This window comes from Micromys minutus, assembly GCF_963924665.1.
Source record: "Micromys minutus genome assembly, chromosome: 32".
NCBI lineage: Eukaryota > Metazoa > Chordata > Mammalia > Rodentia > Muridae > Micromys > Micromys minutus.
This window is the reverse complement of record NC_137967.1, coordinates 15,743,342-15,763,631: the sequence shown is the minus strand read 5'-3', so window position 1 is coordinate 15,763,631 and position 20,290 is coordinate 15,743,342. Positions and strand designations below refer to the sequence as shown.

Genomic DNA, 20,290 nt, shown 5'->3' with positions numbered 1-20,290 from the left:
TGGATAGTCCTGGGATTTAGATGGAAGGCTTTGGTAGAAGCAAGGCCTAGGAGAGCATAGGTTAAAGACCAATGATGTCCTGGAGGGAGGAGGAGCAGGCCACACCAGTGACAGTGGTAGACAATGTCCTGGAAAGCCTGAGTGGGTGGCATTTCAGTATCTGGAGCCAGGGCATCACATAGAAAGTACTAAATGCCGCCCCAGTTTGCTGTAAAACAATCAGGGAGATTCAAAGTTACCTACTCTCCAGTTCATTTTCTGTTGGCAGTTTGACTGATAGATGTATAAACACTCCATGTATGTCATCCACAATTGCTTTCTTATACCAGTGAAATGACGCGCATCTCACTGAATGAAATGAGGAACCTGTCCACTCCAAGGTGTGGCTGAGGTTTAGGAGATAGGAGGGGAGCGTACAGCCAGAGGCATCTGGAAGGGTCCAGAACAGGGACAGAAAGTAATAGACGGAACATGTAGGGAGTCAAAGGAAGGGTGGGCAGAGAACATACACGATCAAAGCGGCAGGGTTATATAGGAATCTGAATCTGGAAGGGGCACCCAGGAGCTGGAGTTTGGGGTAGGGGGCAGGGTGAGAAGAGTTGAGGAGTCACGTGGGTGTAGACTAAACCTGCTGGTGCTAAAGCCACCACAGCCATTTGTCCCAGGGTTTCTTTTGGACCTAATGTTCCAGCCTTTTTGTTGCTAAGAGGCAACAGTCTCCTCCCTAACTCCTTAGCAGAAATTAGGGTGTCTTTTCTGTTCACGTTCTGGTATCTGCGTAGGATTTTCAGTTTTCCAATGAATACAGGATAAAGCATTACTCCTGGTGGTTTGCTACATCTGTCTCTGTGGGGGGGAAATCTGCTTAGCTCAGCTTGTGAGTCTGGGTAGCAGACATCCCCTATTGTCCCAGTGGCCCAGAGACATCTGTTCACCCTCTTGGTAAACATCTCCCTAAGGAGCACACTTAGACGGTATTTTATGCTCTTGGGTAATACTTTTCAGGCTTTTTTTTTTTTTTTTTTTTTTTTTTTTTTGTGGTATGTCTGTTTTTAAAATATAGCCTTTTGCCAGGTGTTGATGGTGGCACATGCCTTTAGTATCAGCACTAGGGAGGCAGACATAAACAGATCTCTATAAATTCAAGGCCAGCCTGGTCTACAGTGTTCCATGATAGCCAGAGCGGCACAGAAACCCTGTCTAGAAACAAACAGAACATATTTTATTTTTAATTTAATTTATTTATTCGTTTATTTATTTATTGAGACAGGGTCTCTGTGTATAGAACTTGCTATGTAGAAGAGGCGTGTCTCAAACTCAGAGATCTGTCTTTTGAGTGCTAGGATTAAAGGTATGAGGCATCATACCGAACTTCTTTGGGTTCTTTTCAGAGTCCATGTTGGGGGGAGGGGAGTACAATGATGGAAACCACCTTCTCCGGAGGCAGAAGAGGATCCTTGGAAGCTCCAGGCCAGCCTGGGGTTTTATATAGACCTTACATAAAAAAGGGAGACGAGGCTAGGGATATGTTCGCGTTCGGTGTTAAGTGTTTGCCTGTGCTGCCTCAGTCCCCTGGCACCACCAAAAAAAGGAGGGCAGACATTAGAGCTATCTAACCCTGCCTACGCACTTCTAAACGTCCAGTAACCTTGAATCAGTAACTTCCCCGGTCCAGGAGCCAACTTCTTAAGTACCTCCTTCTGGCGTTAAGGGAATAAAATCTGCTTAATTCTGGCCAGTCTGTATCCTAGCAACTTTTTTGTTAGCATATCCTGGCAAGGACGGTAGATTGCCAAGCTGCTGCCATTATGTCCTTGACTATTTCAGTTGTCTGCATTTTTGTTGTTCCAACACAGCGTTGTGATGAACTTTATACACAATTTTCCAACAGCACTGTGAAATATTTTCTCAGGCCAGCTTCCCACTGGGCTAAAGGTTTAAGCAACGTCCTAAGCACGTGAGAGAAATTTCGTTTGCCATTAGTAAAGATGGCGGACTAGGTGGAGCCTCGCTGCTATAGGGCGGTGGCTGTGGTGGCTTCGATGCCCTTGACCAACATGGCGAACATTTGTGCCCGCCCCCTGTGTTTTTCTCCATTAGTAGGTCGCAAAGCTCCAGAGCTCCAGAGATGGCTACCGGGATGACTGTTTCCAGCAAACTCCGCGGCCTGCTGATGCAGCGTGAGTTACCCCTTAATCCGTGGGGGCCCGTTGTTGTGTCGTCTTGTTAGAGCGGCGATAAGACGGGAAGTCTCCACGGGTCACTTTAAACTCAGGAGTCCCTGTGTAGTTTAATAAAATTATAAAAAAAAAACTAAACAACTTTATTTTAAAAAACAGAGATAAATGCACAGATTTTAAAAGCATTTTTGCACAAAACTATATGAATATTATTTTTGTCAGTACTTGATATATTTTTTTAAAGGTTTGATAGTATGTATTGAAATCTTACTAGTTACAATGAGCACAAAGTACATGTAAAACAAACCGTAACATGGAAGTAGTCAAAGTTTTCTTGGTGGGTAAAGATTAAACATGATGATTTTAAACACCAAGTATTGCCACAAGGCTACATTCTTAGCTCTTGAGTTATTAATGATTTAAGACCTAGGTGTACCCCACTCTGAGAGGGTGCTATACACATTTTTTTCCTAAGAAGGACTGAGGGTTCCACTTTTTGGCCTTCCTTCTTTTTTAGCTTTATATGTTCTGTGAGTTGTTTCTTGGGTATTCAGAGCTTTCTGGAGCTAGTATCCAATTAACAGTGAGTGCATACCATATGTGTTCTTTTGTGACTGGGTTACCTCACTCAGGATGATATTCTCTAGATCCATCCATTTGCCTAAGAATTTTGTAAAGTCATTCTTTCTAGTAGCTGAGTAGTACTCCACTGTTTAAATGTACCACAATTTCTGTATCCATTCCTCTACTGAAGGACATCTGGGTTCTTTCCAGCTTCTGGCTATTATAAATAAGGCTGCTATGAACATGGTGGAGCATGGGTCCTTATTATATGTTGTAGTATCTTTGGGGTATATGCCCAGAAGTGGAAAAAAATTATTATTATTTTTAGATCTGTCTTTCACATGCTTGGGTCATTCCACAAACAAAGGTCTAACATAGTCTCAGACTGAAATCACTTTAAGCAACAACCTAGTCTTTTTGTTTGTTTTGTTTTTGTTTTCTTCAAGACAGGGTTTCTCCGTGTAGCCCTGGCTATCCTGGAACTCTCTCCCTGCAGACCAGGCTGGCCTCGAACTCAGATCGGACTGCCTCTGCTTCCCAAATGCTGGGATAAAGGGTGTGCACCACCACCTCCTGGTTTGCATACCATACTCTCAAAAGCTATGTCGGGTCATGCCAGTGTCTCTAAGGAGCCTGTGTTGTAGTCACTCAGAATATATACTGTTAAAGTGTCCCCATTCTAGGCTCTCAAAGGCTCTTCCTTTTCTCTTCCCAGAGCTGAGAGGTACAAGCCAGCTGTACTTAAACATCAGCCTTCGGTCTCTGAGCTCCTCTTCACAAGAGGCCTCCAAAAGAGCCCCGCAGGTAGTCTCAGACCACAACTACGAGTCTATTCAAGTAACATCTGCCCAGAAGCATGTTCTGCACGTACAGCTAAGCCGGCCAGAGAAGAGGAATGCCATGAACAGGGCTTTCTGGAGGTCTGGCCTGCAAACTCACAAACCTATGCTAAGTGGGCAGGGACGGAAGCTCCCCACCCCAGATATAACCCTTTACCTCTTGTGCCTCTGAAGGGAGATGGTGGAATGCTTCCAGAAGATATCGAAAGACTCCGACTGTCGGGCTGTTGTAGTCTCTGGTGCAGGAAAGATGTTCACTTCAGGTATTTCCCCTCCTGCTGGAGCCCCTCCCCCTATGGTACAGTGATGCTGTTTTTCTTCCCTGGTTTTATTCGCTTAACCTTGCTTTTTGTTTTTTTGTTTTCTGCCTGGTTGGCCTGGCTACTCTCTCTTTAGACTAGGCTACTGTCTCTTTAGACCAGGCTACTGTCTCTTTAGACCAGGCTACTCTCTCTTTAGACCAGGCTACTCTCTCTTTAGACCAGGCTACTCTCTCTTTAGACTAGGCTACTCTCGAAGTTGAAGTAATCCTCCTACCTCGGCTTCCTAAATGTTGAATGCTGGGATTATAAATGTGGCTCAATGCTTTGGCCTCCTCCTTTTGTTTCTAGAAGGAAACAAAAATACTGGGCTTGCAGTAGAGGCAGGTGGATCTCTGTGAGTTTGAGGCCACCCTGGACTGCAGAGCCAGATCTAGGACAGCCAGGGCCACACAGAGAATGCTGCCTAGAAAAACAGAAAAGAAAAAAAAAATGTCCTTTTGTTGTGTATGCACGTGCATGCATACGACAACTTTCTCTCCTTTCCCATGATCAGGCTCAGCTGGTTACTGGTTCTACTTGACTGCAAGCCTTCAAACCCCTTTTCCTGCTGAGTCATCTTGCTGGCCCCATAGTGGTTCTCAATTAGAGGTTTTATTTAAGAGTTATTATTTTTAACTATGTGTCTGTATGTGACTGTCTCTATATGTGTGAGTGCAGGTGTCCTGGGAAGTCAGAGAGGTAAGATCCCCCTAGGGCTGGATCAATTTGTTATGGTTGCTGGGACTCAAAGCCCGTCTTCTGTAAGAGTGTGCAGGCTTTGAACTGTTGAGCTATCTCATTAGCCCTCAGTGGGTTTTTGTTTGTTTTTTTTTTCTGAGACAGGGTTTCTCTGTGTAGCCTAGGCTATCTCGGAATTCGATCTGTAGACCAGGCTGGCCTTGAGATCTGCCTCTGCCCCCCAACCCCAGGCACTGGGATTAAATGCTTGCACCACCATGCCTAGCTTTTTTTTAAGTCTAATTTAAAACATTCACGTGTGTGTGTGTGTGTGTGTGTGTGTGTGCGTGTGCGTGCGCGTGCGTGCGCTCAGGAGTTGGCACGAAGCCCAGAATTCCCTCCCCATCACAAATTCAAATATAGAAATTAGCTCAACAGAACCTGACAGGATCCTGAAGTTGGATTACCACAGTGGATCTGTAACCTCAAATGAGACTCTTAACTTCTCAGAGCCCACAGGGGTGTCAGCCAAGTGTGTTACGTGCACAGGTTTTCCCGAAATGACTCCACACACAGCACTGACTTCTGTTTACAACCCCAAAACGTGAACATCACCCCACTGCCCTTTCTCCTCTTTGACCCCTTCTCCATTTATTAGCATAGCTCGTTTTCCAAATCTCTGTTCTGCTGTGAAACCCACCAAATGATTTTTTTTTAAAAATTTTTTTATTTAATTTTGTGTGCACTGGTGTTTTATGTGCCTGGATCCCCTGGAACTGGAGTTACAGACAGTTGTGAGCTGCCATGTGGGGACTGAGATTTGAACCCAGATCCTCTGAAAGAGCAGCCAGTGCTTTTAACTGCTGAGCCATTTCTCCACCCTTGGGATTGTATATTATTATTATTATTATTATTATTATTATTATTATTGGCTTTCTCTGTGTAGTTTTAGCTGTTCTGGAACTTGCTCTGTAGCCCAGGCTGGCCTCAAACTCACAGAGATCTGCCTGCCTCTGCCTCCTGAGTTCAGGGATTAAAGGCTGGAACACCAAGCCAGGCTTTCTGTTTGTTTTTATTTGGATTGTTTTATTTTTAACACATTGAAGATGAAACTCGAAGTGTTATTCAAATGCAAGGGCTTCTGCACTCTAGGCAAGTGCCACCACAGGCCCCCTCAGTGGCGGATTCTAGGCAAGTGCCACCACTGAACCACATCCCCTTTTCACTCGTGGGGTCTAAGCAAACAGAGCCATGCCGTCTACCCCACTTTGTGAATTCTAGGCAAGTGTTCAACCACAGCTACAAACCAGCTAAGACTTGCACATTTATTCTGCATATAAATTCTGGGAGATAAGAGCTCACGGGTTCCCCCTAGCTATGTGTGGAAATAGTTTACCATTCAGGGAGAATGTCTGATTGAAAAAGTCTATAGTTAGTCTTGGGAATGCCAATATTCCCAGCATTGGGGCAGCTGAGGCTGGAGACTGTGTAGATTGAGGTTAGCCTGGGCCACACAGAGAAACCTTGTCTTAAGAAAAAAAAAAAATGCACTGATTCCCCTAGACCATCGTGAGTTTCTTTCTCTGTTGTGGTGATGTTTTGTTTGGACCCACATTCCTGGGTTCTAAGTGGGGCCATGAGAGCTACATAACCTCTCATCCCCTTCTCACCAGGTATTGACCTCATGGACATGGCATCGGACCTCCTGCAGCCCTCGGGAGATGATGCGGCCCGCATAGCCTGGTACCTCCGTGACCTCATCAGCCAGTACCAGAAGACCTTCAGTGTCATTGAGAAGGTGACTCTTAGAGCTAGCTGGGTGGCATCCCCTCTGCCTACCCCTCCTCTGACAGCTTCGACACCAACTCTCCATTTGCATTCTAGTGTCCCAAGCCAGTGATTGCTGCCATTCACGGAGGCTGCATTGGCGGAGGTTAGTCTGTAGCTGTTGGTCACCGCTTGGGTGCCAACTAGTGGTGAGGCTGCTAACCCCCTCCACTCCTGCCACTCAGCTCAGACGGTGCTAATCAGACTAGTTCCCATGATTTGGGAGGACGGATTGGTCCCTGTCCTTATTCATTGTCCCTGGCCTTTTCCTCCCAGGTGTGGATCTCATTTCTGCCTGTGACATTCGCTACTGCACCCAGGATGCTTTCTTCCAGGTCAAGGTGAGCCCTTTCCTGAGCTTTCTGGAACCCCTGCAGTGCTAGGCAGCCTCTGGCTAAGGCAGAGCAGAGACCAAGCTGGCCAAGGAGCTGGTTCTGAGGGCTTCCTGGAAGAAGCAAATACCCCCAGACTAAAGCAGGCACAAAGAGGTACCGCTTGTAGTCTCAGCACCCGAGGGGCTAGGACAGCCCGGGTTATTGCGTGAGTGGTGAGCATTGGGATTGTTTTTCCTGTCACTGATTAAAAACACTTGGAAAATCAGCTTATCGGAGAAGGGGTTTACTGTAGCTCACGGTTCAAGGTACACTCAGTCCGTTACGGGGAGGGGGTGTGTGGAGTCAGGGCAGCAGGATCTTGAAGAGCCTGGTCACATCACTGTGCAGTCAGAAGAGATCAGTGAAAGTTGGTACTCCACCCTCTCCACGATCCCACCCACATAGGTGCATCAGTGAATGCAGTCACGGGCTGGAGAGACGGCTCAGTGGTTAGAGCACTGACTGCTCTTCCAGAGGTCCTGAATTCAATTCCCACCAACCACATGGTGGCTCACAACCATCTGTAATGGGATCCAATGCCCTCTTCTGGTGTGTCTGAAGACACCTACAGTGTACTCATATAAATAAAATTAATTAATTAATTAAAAAAAAAAAAAGATAGTACCTCACAGGCAGGCACAGAGGCTGGCCTCTAGATACTGTCAGGCGTATAAGCATTAGCCAGCACACAGCCCAACCTGAGCTTTCTAGCGAGGCCGTGTAGCCGTGGTGTGAGGAGGGGGGAAAAGGTCTGAGCTGCCTCTGCCCAGCACCAAAAGGAAAATGCAGGCTCATTTGTACAAGATGCCATCTCTCATAGGCACTCTCATGAATGAGGTCGTACGCAGAGACAGAGCTAAGACTGCTGGCAGTTGTGCTGGGGAGGGTTGGGGGTGGAATGGGACCCAGGGCTCTGGAAAGGGCCTTGTGAGCAAGCTGGAGTGCCAGGGCAGCAAGCGCATCATCTCGGGTTGTCCGAGCTGGAGGCAAAGCTCTGCGTGATGCTCCGAGCTCACGTCCGGAAAGGACAGGCAAACACTGGTAATCGTTTTTCTCTAGGAGGTGGATGTGGGCCTGGCTGCCGATGTAGGAACACTGCAGCGACTGCCCAAGGTCATTGGGAACCAGAGGTGAGAGGGGTGACGGGGGGAGGGGGGCGTCAGCCCAGCCCCTCCCAGACCCAGGATGACAGGGTCTTCTGATCTGTAGCCTGGTCAACGAGCTGACCTTCACCGCTCGCAAGATGATGGCTGATGAAGCTCTGGACAGTGGGCTAGTCAGGTAGGGCTGTTGGCAGGGAAGTACACAGGGCCATCCAAGTTGGGGCTCTGTGGTCCCCTGTATCCCCACTCCAGAGACCAGATGGTCTTTGCCGGGGTGCCTGTTTCTTCCTCCGGGCCTCATGATGTGGTTGAGCCTTTGGTTGGGGTTTCCCATTTTCTCTGGGAGGCCACCTGGTCATCCACAGGGCAGGGAAGGGGTGTCCCCTTTACTTCATCCTTCCCCCGGCAGCCGCGTGTTCCCAGATAAGGAAGTCATGCTGAATGCAGCCTTTGCCCTGGCGGCCGATATTTCCAGCAAGAGCCCTGTGGCTGTGCAGGGGTCAAAAATCAATCTAATTTACTCCCGAGACCATTCTGTGGACGAGAGCCTGGACTACATGGTAAGGGCCTGCCTACACCAACCGGGGCCCACCCTGGTCCACGGTAATCAACCGTCGGCTTGGGAAGGGGCGGAGCCTGTGCGTGCTCGCCCCTCTGATTGGTGCCCTGCCGGTCTTTCCCACACCCTTGATCCAGGCCACCTGGAACATGAGCATGCTGCAGACCCAGGACATCATCAAGTCAGTCCAGGCGGCCATGGAGAAGAAGGACACAAAAAGCATCACCTTCTCCAAGCTCTGAGTGGCCTTCCTGACCCTGAGAGAGGAAGACTCGGTGGAGTCAGGCTCATCCCCTCGGTCCCTCCTCCCATGTGGTCCCCCACACTTTATGACTTGGCTCTTCTGTTCCCAGGGCCTTATCTTCACTGTGAACAATAAAGTTTGAACGTAGCAGGGTGTCTTTACTGCAGTGGGTGGGGGCTCGGAGGCACTGGCTCCAGGGAGGGCGGAGGGCGGCTGGGACGGCAGGGAGGCGGGCAGATCTGACCAGGGCCAAGAGGAAGTGTGCAAGAACAGAAGTGTGCGAGGAGCAGAAGTGTGCAAGGAGCAGAATTGCAAAGGCTGAAAGGGACACGTGTCCTGTGCCTGTCACTGCGCAGCTCCGTAGGGCCGTGGAGTGGGGCTAACTTCATTGCTACCAATCCTGAGCCAATCAGTTCATTTCTTTCTCCTTTCCATGCAAAAGCAGTGAGTCCCCTAATTCACCTCCTCGCCATCTCTACGGCCCCTTTACAGATAGATTTTTTTTTGGTTACTTATTAGTGTGTGTGTGTGTGTGTGTGTGTGTGTGTGTGTGTGTTTGTAGGTAACTTGGTTCTCTTTCTACCACACGGGTCACTGGGTTGACCTTGGTGGCAACTGTCTTTACCTGGTAAGCCACCTAGCTGCCCCTCCCCAACTTCCCTTTTAATTTAATTTTTAGATTCAGTCTCATGTAAACAAATCTGACCTGGCACTCACTGTGTAGTTGAAAATGACTCCAGTTGACAGATGCTCCCCCCCCCCCGTGTTTGTTTTCTTACCCACAAATCATCCCAGTTTATGTTTGGAATGAGTGTAAGAGGTCACACATTTACTTAGTGTTTTCTGTATGCCCAAAACAGAGTCCTGTGATGGGCATTTATTAGCTTGCTGAGCCACTTGCTCCTTCCTTGTGTTGGTGGGACTGGGTCCCAGGATCCCACGCCTGCCAGGGGAGTGCTCCACCAGGGGAGTGCTCCACCAGGGGAGTGCTCCACCTCGGCGCTAGCCCAGCCCGCTCTTTACTTTTTATTTCTATTGTAATTGCACTTCGGGTTTTTGTCTGAGTGTCTGCATGCGTGCCTCAGTATATTCCTCAGGACCCCTCAACCTTGTTCGGCTTTTGCTTTTTTTAATCTTATTTTTATGGATGGGTGTTTCAACCTGTATGTTTGTGTAGCACGTGCATGCATCACCCACAGAGGCCAGAAAAGGTTGTGGGGTCCCCGGAAGTGAAGTTACAGATGGTTGTGAGCCACCATGTGAGTCTGGGAATCCAGCCTAGGTCTTTTAGAAGGGCTTTTAACCACTTAACTGCTGGGTCACCTCTCTTGACCTGTTTTTCTTTTTTTGTTTTGTTTTGTTTTGTTTTTGTTGTTGTTGCTGTTGTTTTGTTATTTGCTTTTTTTTTAAGATTTTTTTTTTTTTTTTGAGTCAGGGTTTTCTCTGTGTAGCCCTGGTTGTCCTGGAACTTACTCCGTAGACCAGGCTGGCCTCAAACTCACAGAGATCTGCCTGCCTCTGCCTTCCAAGTGCTGGGATTAAAGGCATGTACTACTACCACCCAGCCTCTCTTTCCTTTTCTTTTCTCTTTTACATTCCTTCCTTCCTGTCTGTCTGTCTGTCTGTCTTTTTACATGGCCTTGGTTGTCCCAGAACCATTTAACTATTAAGCCACCTAGCTGCCCCTCAAGTTTGAGGCTGCAGGAGCACCTCAAACTTCACCTTCTTTTGTCTCCTAGATGCTAGGATAAAAGTTACTGCCACTGTGCCCAGCAATTTTTTTTTAAGGCAGAGTCTTGCTCTGTGGAACAGGCAGCCCCTGAGCATGTGAGTAATTTTGCCTCTGCCTCCAAGTGACGGGATTACTCTGGTGTGAAGACCATCTGCAGCCAGCCAACCCCTCCCACACAGCTCTTCTCTCTAGATAAGAGATCTGTCGGGACTCTCAAGATGGCCTATGTCCCAGCCCCGGGGTGCCAGCCCACCTGAGCTTGTTGTTGGATTTGGATTTGTTTGGGGCAGGATCTCAGGCAGCCGCGCCTGGCCTTAAATTCACGGTATACTGGAGGACGATCACCATCACCCGGGAACATCCTGGTTGGTCATGGGTGCTTGGGTCCAGGCGTGCACTAGCATACTCCGTAGTACTGGATGTGAGACCCAGGGCAACTAACAAATAAGGGAACATCAAAATTGCAGCAATCCTCCTGCCTCAACCTTCCATGAACTGGGGTTATGGGTTGGGTCCCCAGTGCGGCCAACCACTGCCACTGCAGGAATCTGTGATGTCATTTCTACTATTCTTCCATGTTACACACGAGCAGAGAGAGACCCTGCGTAGCCAGGAAGTGGCAATGGCAGAATTGGAACCCAGAACCCGTGGCCCCAGCTGTGTGTGCCCTAAGCCCCTGTTACATAGTATGTGGGGTCAGCAGGTACCCTGCCATTTATCCTCTCTATTGCCCACCTGTTCAGACATTCCTGTGGCCTAGCCCCTGCCCTGCCCACCTGATTCACCCTCCCTCTGCCAACAGTCCTCTCTGGGCAGGGTTTTATGGTTCTGATAAGGCCTTCCAAGGGCAAAGTCCAGAACTACTTCCTCTTTGTCTGGGCCCTGGGAAAGTCAGCATCCCTGCTGCCAAGATGGGAGGCGAGGGCGTGCCCTAGAGGTCCCCACCAGAGAGACATCTCGAACTCTCTCCCCTGCCAGCCACTCCCTCTAATATAAGGGTCACCTGCAACCAGCCACCACTTCCCACACAGCTCTTCTCTCCGGACAAGCCCTCAGCCCAGACTCTCAAAATGGCTGCCTTTGTCCCAGCACCAGGCTACCAGCCCACCTACAATCCGGTGAGATGCCTACCTGAAGCCCACACCTCCTCTTCCCCCAAACCCCATTTTCTAGTTTTCTCCTTTTGCTATGCCGGGCAAGTATTCTTCTACTGCATCACGTCCTTAGCCCCGCACCCCACTTATCTCCCCCACTTAAGGGACTGAGGGGTCTTTGGGGTGTGAGAAAAGGGCTTCAACAGGCAGCCAACCTCTGAGGCTCTTCAACTGGTGCTTTCTACAGACTCTGCCATACAATAGGCCCATCCCAGGCGGCCTCAGTGTTGGAATGTCCGTTTACATCCAAGGAGTAGCCAAAGACCACATGAAACGGTGAGACAACCCCCCACCCCCGGCCAATCACCCTCAGGGAGGGGCCTTCGCCTTCCCTGACTCTGGTGCCATATTTGAAACATGCTGGGATTCCAACATTCACAGCATTCCTCTGGCTGTTTGTGGGGTACAGATGGCCTTTGGGGACAGAAATAAACAGGGAGACCCTAACCTAGGAAGCCGACAAAGGAAGGAAGCGACGGAGGGAGAGTAGACTAAGGGCTGCGTGGGTCACAGTGAGAGGTGGCCCCATGGCTGGGACAATTCCCTGAAGTGACAGTTTTGAGAGTGGATTCAGATCACAAGCTCAGAGCCATGCCCTGAAGTCACCTCCCCCTGCCCCCTGGGGGTGTACTCAGCCGCTGTGTGATTCAGATTGCTACTGAACGTCTCCAAACTTAAGCTTCCCGTGAACAATGGGATAACTGTCAGGTTTCAGTGTGCCAAAGAGCAAGTCCACTAAGCCTTGGCTTTTTCCATGGTTCAGCTTGCTGCACATGTGTGTGCAGAACATGCATGTATGTGTGTGTATGTACATGTGTGTGTGCCAGCCAGAGGTTGACCTCAAGCATCTCTTTCAGGCACCATCCACCTTTGTGTTTGTGGGAGGCACACGTGTGTGTGCAGGTGCGTGTGTGTGCACATACATGTGTGTGCAGGTGCATGTGTGTGTATATGGAGGCCAGAGGTCAACTTCAATCACTTTTCACTCTGTCTTTTGTTTTGTTTTGTTTCTGAGGCAGTGGTCTCACTTTGTAGCCCTGGCTAGCCGGACCATGCCTAGCACTGGGAGCAGAGAGGGTGGGGACAAAGACCTTTGCCCTCTCAGGTGGCACACACCAGTAATCCAACACTCTGGAGGCTAAGTCAGGAAGATCACAAGTTAGAGGCTAGCCTGGGCTACATCCTCCACCCCTCCCCCAAATCTCCCAAAGAAGGAAACAATAAAGAGAAGATAGGAATCCGATTTGCCCTGACCGTTGAAGGGACACTGTCGAGATGAGAAAGAGAAGTGGAGAGGAGGAGTGGCCACAAGACGGCCTATGGAACACAGGCTCCCTACCTCCCCCTAAGTTGGGTCAGTGGTGGCCAGTCAGAGTGACCCTAGGACAGGATAAAGTCAGGGCTCCCTAATGAAGGCCCCACGTACGGGTGGGCAGCAGTTGGAACCATCTATCCCACCAGGTTCCACGTGAACTTCGCTGTGGGTCAGGATGACGGCGCGGATATTGCTTTCCACTTCAACCCCCGCTTTGATGGCTGGGACAAGGTGGTCTTCAACACGAAGCAAAGCGGACAGTGGGGCAGCGAAGAGAAGAAGAAGAGCATGCCTTTCCACAAGGGCAAACACTTCGAGCTGGTGATCATGGTCATGTCTGAGCACTACAAGGTCTGAGCCCTCTCCTTCCTCCTCAGCAGCCCTCCTCCCCTATGGCCTCCCCAACTCCCTGTAACCTACTAGGCAGATGCAAAGTGCCCTTCTCTAGAACTAAGCCACAGCCCTAGTTCTCTTCCATTTTATATCCTTTATATATTCTTTTTATAATTGTTAATCATTCCATTCATTTACATCTCAAATGATATCCAATTTCCCGGTTACCCCCCCATCCCACATCCGCCCTCTCCCTCCTCCCCTGCCTCTATGAGGGTGCTCCCCCGCGCTCCCCACCGCTCCAGCATCCCCCTATGCTGGGGTATCACACCTCTCTTTTTATAGTCTTTATATATTCGCTGTATAGGCCAGGCTCTCCTGGGTCTCATATAGACCAGGCTGAACTCACTCACTGAGATCTACCTGGCTCTGAGTGCCTCAGAAGTGCTGGATTAAAGGCATGCCTGGCTCTCCTGACCTTTTTCAGGGGATGCTAGGACCTAATTTAAATTGTCAGACTCTGTGGGGAAAGCTTTTAGCTCCTGAGCCATCTTTCCATCCCTCCAATCTTTTTTTTTTTTTTTAAAGTTTTAATTTTTCACTTGTTTGCCCAAACTGTCCTGAAGCTCTGATAGTCTCCTGCCTCGGCCTTCTGAGTGCTGAAAATGCAGGCGTGTACACCACATCCATCTTGAGAGTGGCATGCTGATGTCACCAGACCCAGCACTTAGCATACAGGAAGTCCTCTGTCCCTCGTCTGTCACATGGATCCATGATCAGACACCTGGTGACATGAAGAATAGCAGTCTCCTTCCAGCTTGCCATAAGCCTCTGGCATGCCTGGCCAGGTTGACATCCTTTCAGCAAACTCAGATATGAGCAGCCCCCTTTCATGGAAGGTTTTAAATAAAAGTTCAGAAAGGTAAAGTAACTTACCGGAGGTCACATGTGGCCAGGACCGTGCCAGAGGCAGACCTTACGGCCAATACTTTGTGCCAATACCAACCCTCAGGCCTGATTCTGCTCTTTCTGACCAAAGTCTCCATTATTTCTCACCCACCACTATGAACTGACTTTGTACTTCAGTTTGACCTCTGGTCCCTGAGTCCCTAAAATCCCTGCTGGTGAGGCGCTCCAAGAACCCTAGAAATACATTGGACTTCAAGCCAAAAAGATCCCTTAGGGCTGGGGAACTGGCTCAGTCAGTGACGTGCTGGCTAAAAGCTTGAGTTCCATCCCTACCACCCACGTAAGGAGCTGGGAGTGGTGTGCCATGCCTGTAATCCAAGTTCAGGGAGGCAAGGACTGGACGCTCCTGGGGGCTGGCAGCCAGCCAGCCTCGCCTACTTGACAACTGGCCAGGATCCGTGAGAGACCCGATTCAAACACCAAGGCAGATGGAGGGTACTGAGGCCCAACACTCACAGCTGACCTCTGGCCTTCACATAAATGTGCACACGTGTGTGCCTGCACACGTTTGAACGCACAGGCCCACGCATACTCACTAAATAAATAAACACCACCCCGCTTCCATCTTCCCACAGTTTCTGGCCAGCCGTGGTTGCTGATGTCCGACAACCTTGTCTCTGCCCTCTAGGTCGTGGTAAATGGAAATCCCTTCTATGAATATGGGCACCGGCTGCCCGTGCAGATGGTCACCCATCTGCAAGTGGATGGGGACCTGGAACTTGAGTCAATCAACTTCCTTGGAGGCCAACCTGCCCCAGCCCCGTATCAGGTATGGAAATGTCTCTTCATTTATCTCCTTGGCCTATTCACACATTTGTTTCCGTCTCTGCTTCCACTCCTAGTCCCTTTAATGAAGGGGTCCAGGGACCCCGAGGTAACCAAGACAGCCCACCAGAAAGATAGACACAGGACCAGGCAGACATGGTTAAGACCACCGCGGTGTGTGTGCAGATAGAGAAGTCAGGATGCAGACAATGAGGCTCAGGCAGAGAGTTAGTCTCAAGGAAAGGCTTAACTAGGCGTTCTGAACATCCAAAGGAAGGATCTGACTCTGTCAAGAAGGGCTTCCAGGAGGAGGAAGAGGTGTGTAAACTGGATCAGAAACCGAGATAAGAAAAGACAAGCAGATAAAGAGTAAAGAGTTTAGCAAACAATTCAGGACAGGCTGCTTAACACATAGGTCACCCGGAAAACACAAAGCCACAGTGACTTGTTGCTGGGCCTCCATCAGGTTACAGTGGAACGAGGTGGGAGGTGACCGTGCGACCTGTTGGCATACATACGGCCTGGTTAGCATGGCCGCCATATGGCTGTTGGAGTGTAACTTGATGCAATCACCTTGGAAATGGGCCAGCAGAACTTGATCTGAATGCCAAGAAAACATAGGACCCAGTGTCCTAAAAGATCCCCACCCAGGTACACAGCAAAGAGCCTCCCTCTACCACACACCCACTGCAATAAACCAGCACCCCACTTCCAAAAGTCCCAAGTTGAAGCTTGTTTAATGATAGGGCAAATGCCCACAGTGCCCCAGTGAGGAGGTAGGGGCCTGGCTCGGCTGTGGTAAGCTAACTTAGGGTGAGGGGTGGGTTCCTGAGTTCCTTTAATACCAACCAACAAGCCAACAGAAGCCTGAAAGTCGACTCTCAGCCTGGGGGCTGGGGAGATGGTAGTGACAAGCGGGTCAAACAGCATCAGGTGGTGGTGGCACACACCTTTGATCCCAGTGTGGGAGAACTAGAGGCAGGTGGGTCTCTGAGAGTTATGTGCCAGACTAGTCTACATAATGAGTTCCAGAACAGCCAGGCCTAAATAGTAAGATTCTGTCTTGAATAAACCAGAGGGATCTGGGTCCGGTTCCTGGCTCATAACCATCCGTAAGCCCAGTTCCAGGAGAATCTGAGCCTTCCTTGGACCCCTACAGGGGTCACAGATGTGTACTTAGGCACATACACAAATATTTACTGAATAAATATATGTTTTAAAAGATTCATGGGCTGGAAAGATGGCTCAGTGGTTAAGAGCACTGACTGCTCTTCTAGAGGTCTTCCAGTATTCTGCTTGAATGTATGCCCTCTTTGGCATACATTCAAGCAGAATACTGTATACATAATAAACGAATCTTAAAAAAAGATTCATTTACTTTATGTATATAAGTACACTGTAGCTGTCTTTAGACGCACCAGAAGAGGGCATCAGATCCCATTACAGATGGTTGTGAGCCACCATGTGGTTGCTGGGATTTAAACTCAGGACCTCTGGAAGAGCAGTCAGTGCTCTTAACCACTGAGCCATCTCTCCAGCCCATAAATAAATATCTTTTAAAATAAAAATGATCATCCTGTTCTTCAACAAGTTAATGCACCAAAATGATGAGTTTATCACCCAAAGGAGAGAAGGAACAAGTTACAGTGACACAGTAGTGGGGGTGGGGTGGGGGAGTGCTGACTCAAAATATGGAGTCTAGCCCAGCGTGGTGACTACTGCCTGTGATCTCAACATCAGGAGGCTGAGGTAGAGTGTTCAGTGCCAGCCTGAGCCAGCCACAAATCAACATGCTGATGTTTGTGTTTGCATGAGGGTTTTGGGGGGGGGGGAGCAGAGAGATTAATTGACCGATTGATTGGAAGAGTTAGGAGCTAATTAAAAAGAGGAGAAAACAGAGAAAGTAAAATTGAGGATGATGAGCCTGGGGGTGGTGGAGCACACCTTTAATCCCAGCATGTGGGAGGCAGAAGCAGGCAGATTTCTGAGTTCGAGGCCCGCCTGGTCTACAGAGTGAGTTCCAGGACAGCCAGAGCTACACAGAAAAACCTGGACTCAAAAAGGCAAACCAAAGGGAACAACTAAACAAACCAACAAACCTACAACAGCAGGAAAGGAGGAGGGGGAGGGAAGGAATTCTAGACAGAAGTTATCTGCACAGAACTGTGGTTCCAGGAAAGGTGGAGCCCCAAAAACTAGAAAAGATGTACTCAAAGAGAGTGGGAGCCTGGTAGACAAGAACTTGGGGTGACTCTCAGGACCCCGACTTGCTCTAGGGTTGGGTTTGGGACACAGGTGACTGGGGATAGGTGACAGAAGCTTGGTCATCACAGGCCTAGAAAGAATCACTGAGGTCCCATTTACCCCCTGAATTCTACTTCCTAAGCTGATCCTAGGGAGGAAAGGGGTGAATGAGGGCCTGGGACAGAAGGGATCCACACAAGGTTGTGGAATGGGGAACAAGGAACAGAATTTACCAGGAGTTGTCCCAAAGTCACAGAGACTCTGGTCATTACAAAATACAGCAGGGGCCATAAAACATGTACTTGACGGGGTGCCCAGGATTCTCCTCAACACTTCCAGTCTAGAATTGTGGTCCCAGACATGACCTCCTTCCCTCTTTGTACCCACAGGGACCCATGACTATTCCAGCTTATCCTGTAAGTACCTGCTGTGGGGTGGGCAGTTTCCCACAGGGTTGGATTAGTGGCAAAGGAAGTGGGGACAGTCAAAGGACCCCACATTCCCATGACACTCTTTCCTTCTGTCTTTCCATCCCATAGGGTCCTGGGTATAACCCTCCACAGATGAACACCCTGCCTGTAAGTGGGAGGGGTAGGGTGGGCTTGTGGAGGGATGGGGATGATTTGGGGTTGGAATAGGGGTGGGGACATGTTGGATAAGGTATTTGTCAACTCTTACACGGTGGCATCCCTTTCTTCCTTCGCAGGTCATGACAGGACCCCCAGTCTTCAATCCGGTATGACGCTCCAAGGGCTAGTGTCTCTGGGGAGCAAGTTGAAGGAAGCAGAGAATATGGGAACCCCAGAAAGGGTGGACTATATATGGGCTGAGGGTTCGGGAGAAGGCATGGTTGGAGGGGAACGATTCACAGGCAAAACACTGCCTCTCTGTGGAAAAAGATGTGCTCTTATGTCTGGGTTTCCTCATCAGAGACTGAATGGGACCCCGTGTTCTTTCTTTACAGCCTGTGCCATACGTGGGGAGCCTTCAGGGGGGACTTACGGTCCGAAGAACCATCATAATCAAGGGATATATACTTCCTACAGCCAAGAAGTAAGCACCCAAGCTGAGGAGGGGCTCCTCCTCAGACCCCGGGGTCCAGGTCCCAGTTTTCTCCCCTTGGAGCCTCGGACACTGGACCCCATCTGACACCTGTTTGTCTTTAGCTTTGTCATCAACTTCAAGGTGGGATCGTCTGGAGAAATAGCTTTTCACATGAACCCCCGCATAGGTGACAGTGTGGTTCGAAACAGCTATCTGAATGGCTCTTGGGGCTCCGAAGAGAGGAAGGTGGCCTACAACCCATTTGGCCCTGGGCAGTTCTTCGACGTGAGTCTGGGGGTCCCCCCTCCCACCTCCCACAGATCCCAGTCCTTCTGGATCTCACCTCTCCCCCTCCCCCACAGCTGTCAATCCGCTGCGGCATGGATCGATTCAAGGTGTTTGCCAATGGCCAGCACCTTTTCGACTACTCGCATAGGTTCCAAGCATTCCAAAGGGTAGACATGCTGGAGATCAAAGGTGACATCACATTGTCCTATGTCCAGATCTGAGCTCCTCCTGGGGAAGCAGAAAGATCCCCAAGTTCCAGCTAAGCCCCTAATAAAATGTTGAAGGGGTCTTGTGTGTGTGTGTGTGTGTGTGTGTGTGTGTGTGTGTGTGTGTGTGTGTGTGTGATTCATTCACCTCTCCCTTGTCTCCTGTGACCCTGGCTTCTATCTTACACTGTTGAAACATGTGCCCCTCTTCCACTACAATAAATGGAGGTATGCTCCACACCCTGGCTTTATGTCTGTCAACCCGTTCACTCCTCATACCAAATGTCAAGAGTTAAGAAGTACTGCTTTATTTTATCCATAACAGATGAGGAAATGGGGGTGGGAGGAGGGACAGATAAAAAAAAAATAAGGGACAATAAACAAAAGCCTGGGTGTGGCAGTACATCCTTTTAATCCCCACTGTGAAGGTAGAAGTTCAGAAGTGGGCTGGAGAGATGGCTCAGCAGTTAAGAGCACTGACTGCTCTTGCAGAGGTCCTGAGTTCAAATCCCAGCAACCACATGGTGGCTCACAACCATCTGTAATGAGATCAGATGCCCTCTTCTGGTGTGTCTGAAGACAGCAGCAGTGTGCTCACATAAAATAAATAAAGAAATCTTCAAAAACCAACCAAACAAGAAGTTCAGAAGTTCATGATCATCCTTAGTTAGTTACATAGCATGTTAGGGGCTAGCCTTTGCTACATGAGACCCTGTTACAGAAATGGACAGGGGACAGAGGGGGGAAATGGAGGGAGGAAGAGAGAGAAGAAAAGCGTCGAATTGCCTCATTTGGCAATTTGTCTGTCTCAAAAACCAACCAACCAAATTAATGAAACAAACCACACAGTTTGAGATGGACTTTGAGACAGACTAACACTGTGGCTCAGTCTTTGGAAGACTGAAACAGAAGGAGTGAGCCTTTGAGGCTAGCCTGCTCTACACAGTGTATATAATGAGAGGCTGTCTTCAAAAAAAATCCCAGCACATAGGAGGCTAAACCAGTAGGATTACAGCCACATTGAGGCTATCCTGAGCTATCAGAGTAAATCCTATCTCAGAGAGAGGAAGAAAGGAAGGACAGGAAACGGAAAAGAAATTGTCCAAGGTTACAGAGCCTGTAAACCTCAGAATGAGGAATGTGGTCCAGTGTCCCTCCATTCCCTGTCTACCCACTCACCCAACTGTGATGCTTAGCCTTTATAACTTTATTTTTTGAGACAGACTCTGACTTTGTAGCCCCATCTTGTGGTGGCTTTAGTTATCAACCTGACACATCTAGAGTCACCTGCAAATAGAGTCTCAACAAGGGTTTGTCTAAATCGGGTTAGCTTGTGGATGGGTCTGAGGGATTACTTTGATTATCTTAACTGAGACAGCCCCCTGTAGGCAGCACCATTCCTTAGGCAGGGATTCTGGACTGCCTATGTGTACGGGGATGGAGCAGAAGTAAGCGTTCGCCTTCTCTCTGCTCTTGGCTGTGGATGTGACCAGCTGCCTCAAGATTCGGTTCCTGTCTCCGCTGTCCCACGCCTGAAGCTGTGAGCTGAAAAACCTTTCCTCCTGAGTTG

At 49.1% G+C, this 20,290-nt stretch overlaps 2 protein-coding genes across 2 annotated transcripts; both read left to right on the top strand.

The window, feature by feature from the left end:
• The first annotated feature begins 2,065 nt into the window (after nt 1–2,065).
• ECH1 (enoyl-CoA hydratase 1) lies at nt 2,066–8,817 on the top strand. Its single transcript, XM_080908399.1, has 10 exons — nt 2,066–2,180; nt 3,460–3,664; nt 3,758–3,846; nt 6,237–6,361; nt 6,448–6,496; nt 6,667–6,731; nt 7,824–7,894; nt 7,974–8,045; nt 8,277–8,427; nt 8,564–8,817. The coding sequence occupies exons 1-10, from the start codon at nt 2,129–2,131 to the stop codon at nt 8,666–8,668; spliced, it is 984 nt and encodes a 327-aa protein (XP_080764525.1). The 5' UTR covers nt 2,066–2,128; the 3' UTR covers nt 8,669–8,817.
• A 2,655-nt stretch (nt 8,818–11,472) lies between these two features.
• Nucleotides 11,473–18,735, top strand: LGALS4 (galectin 4; the record flags this gene model as incomplete). Its single annotated transcript, XM_080908673.1, has 10 exons — nt 11,473–11,520; nt 11,744–11,832; nt 13,018–13,222; nt 14,802–14,942; nt 17,572–17,616; nt 17,722–17,760; nt 17,889–17,918; nt 18,147–18,235; nt 18,349–18,511; nt 18,589–18,735. The coding sequence occupies 10 exons, from the start codon at nt 11,473–11,475 to the stop codon at nt 18,733–18,735; spliced, it is 996 nt and encodes a 331-aa protein (XP_080764799.1).
• Nucleotides 18,736–20,290: the final 1,555 nt, after the last annotated feature.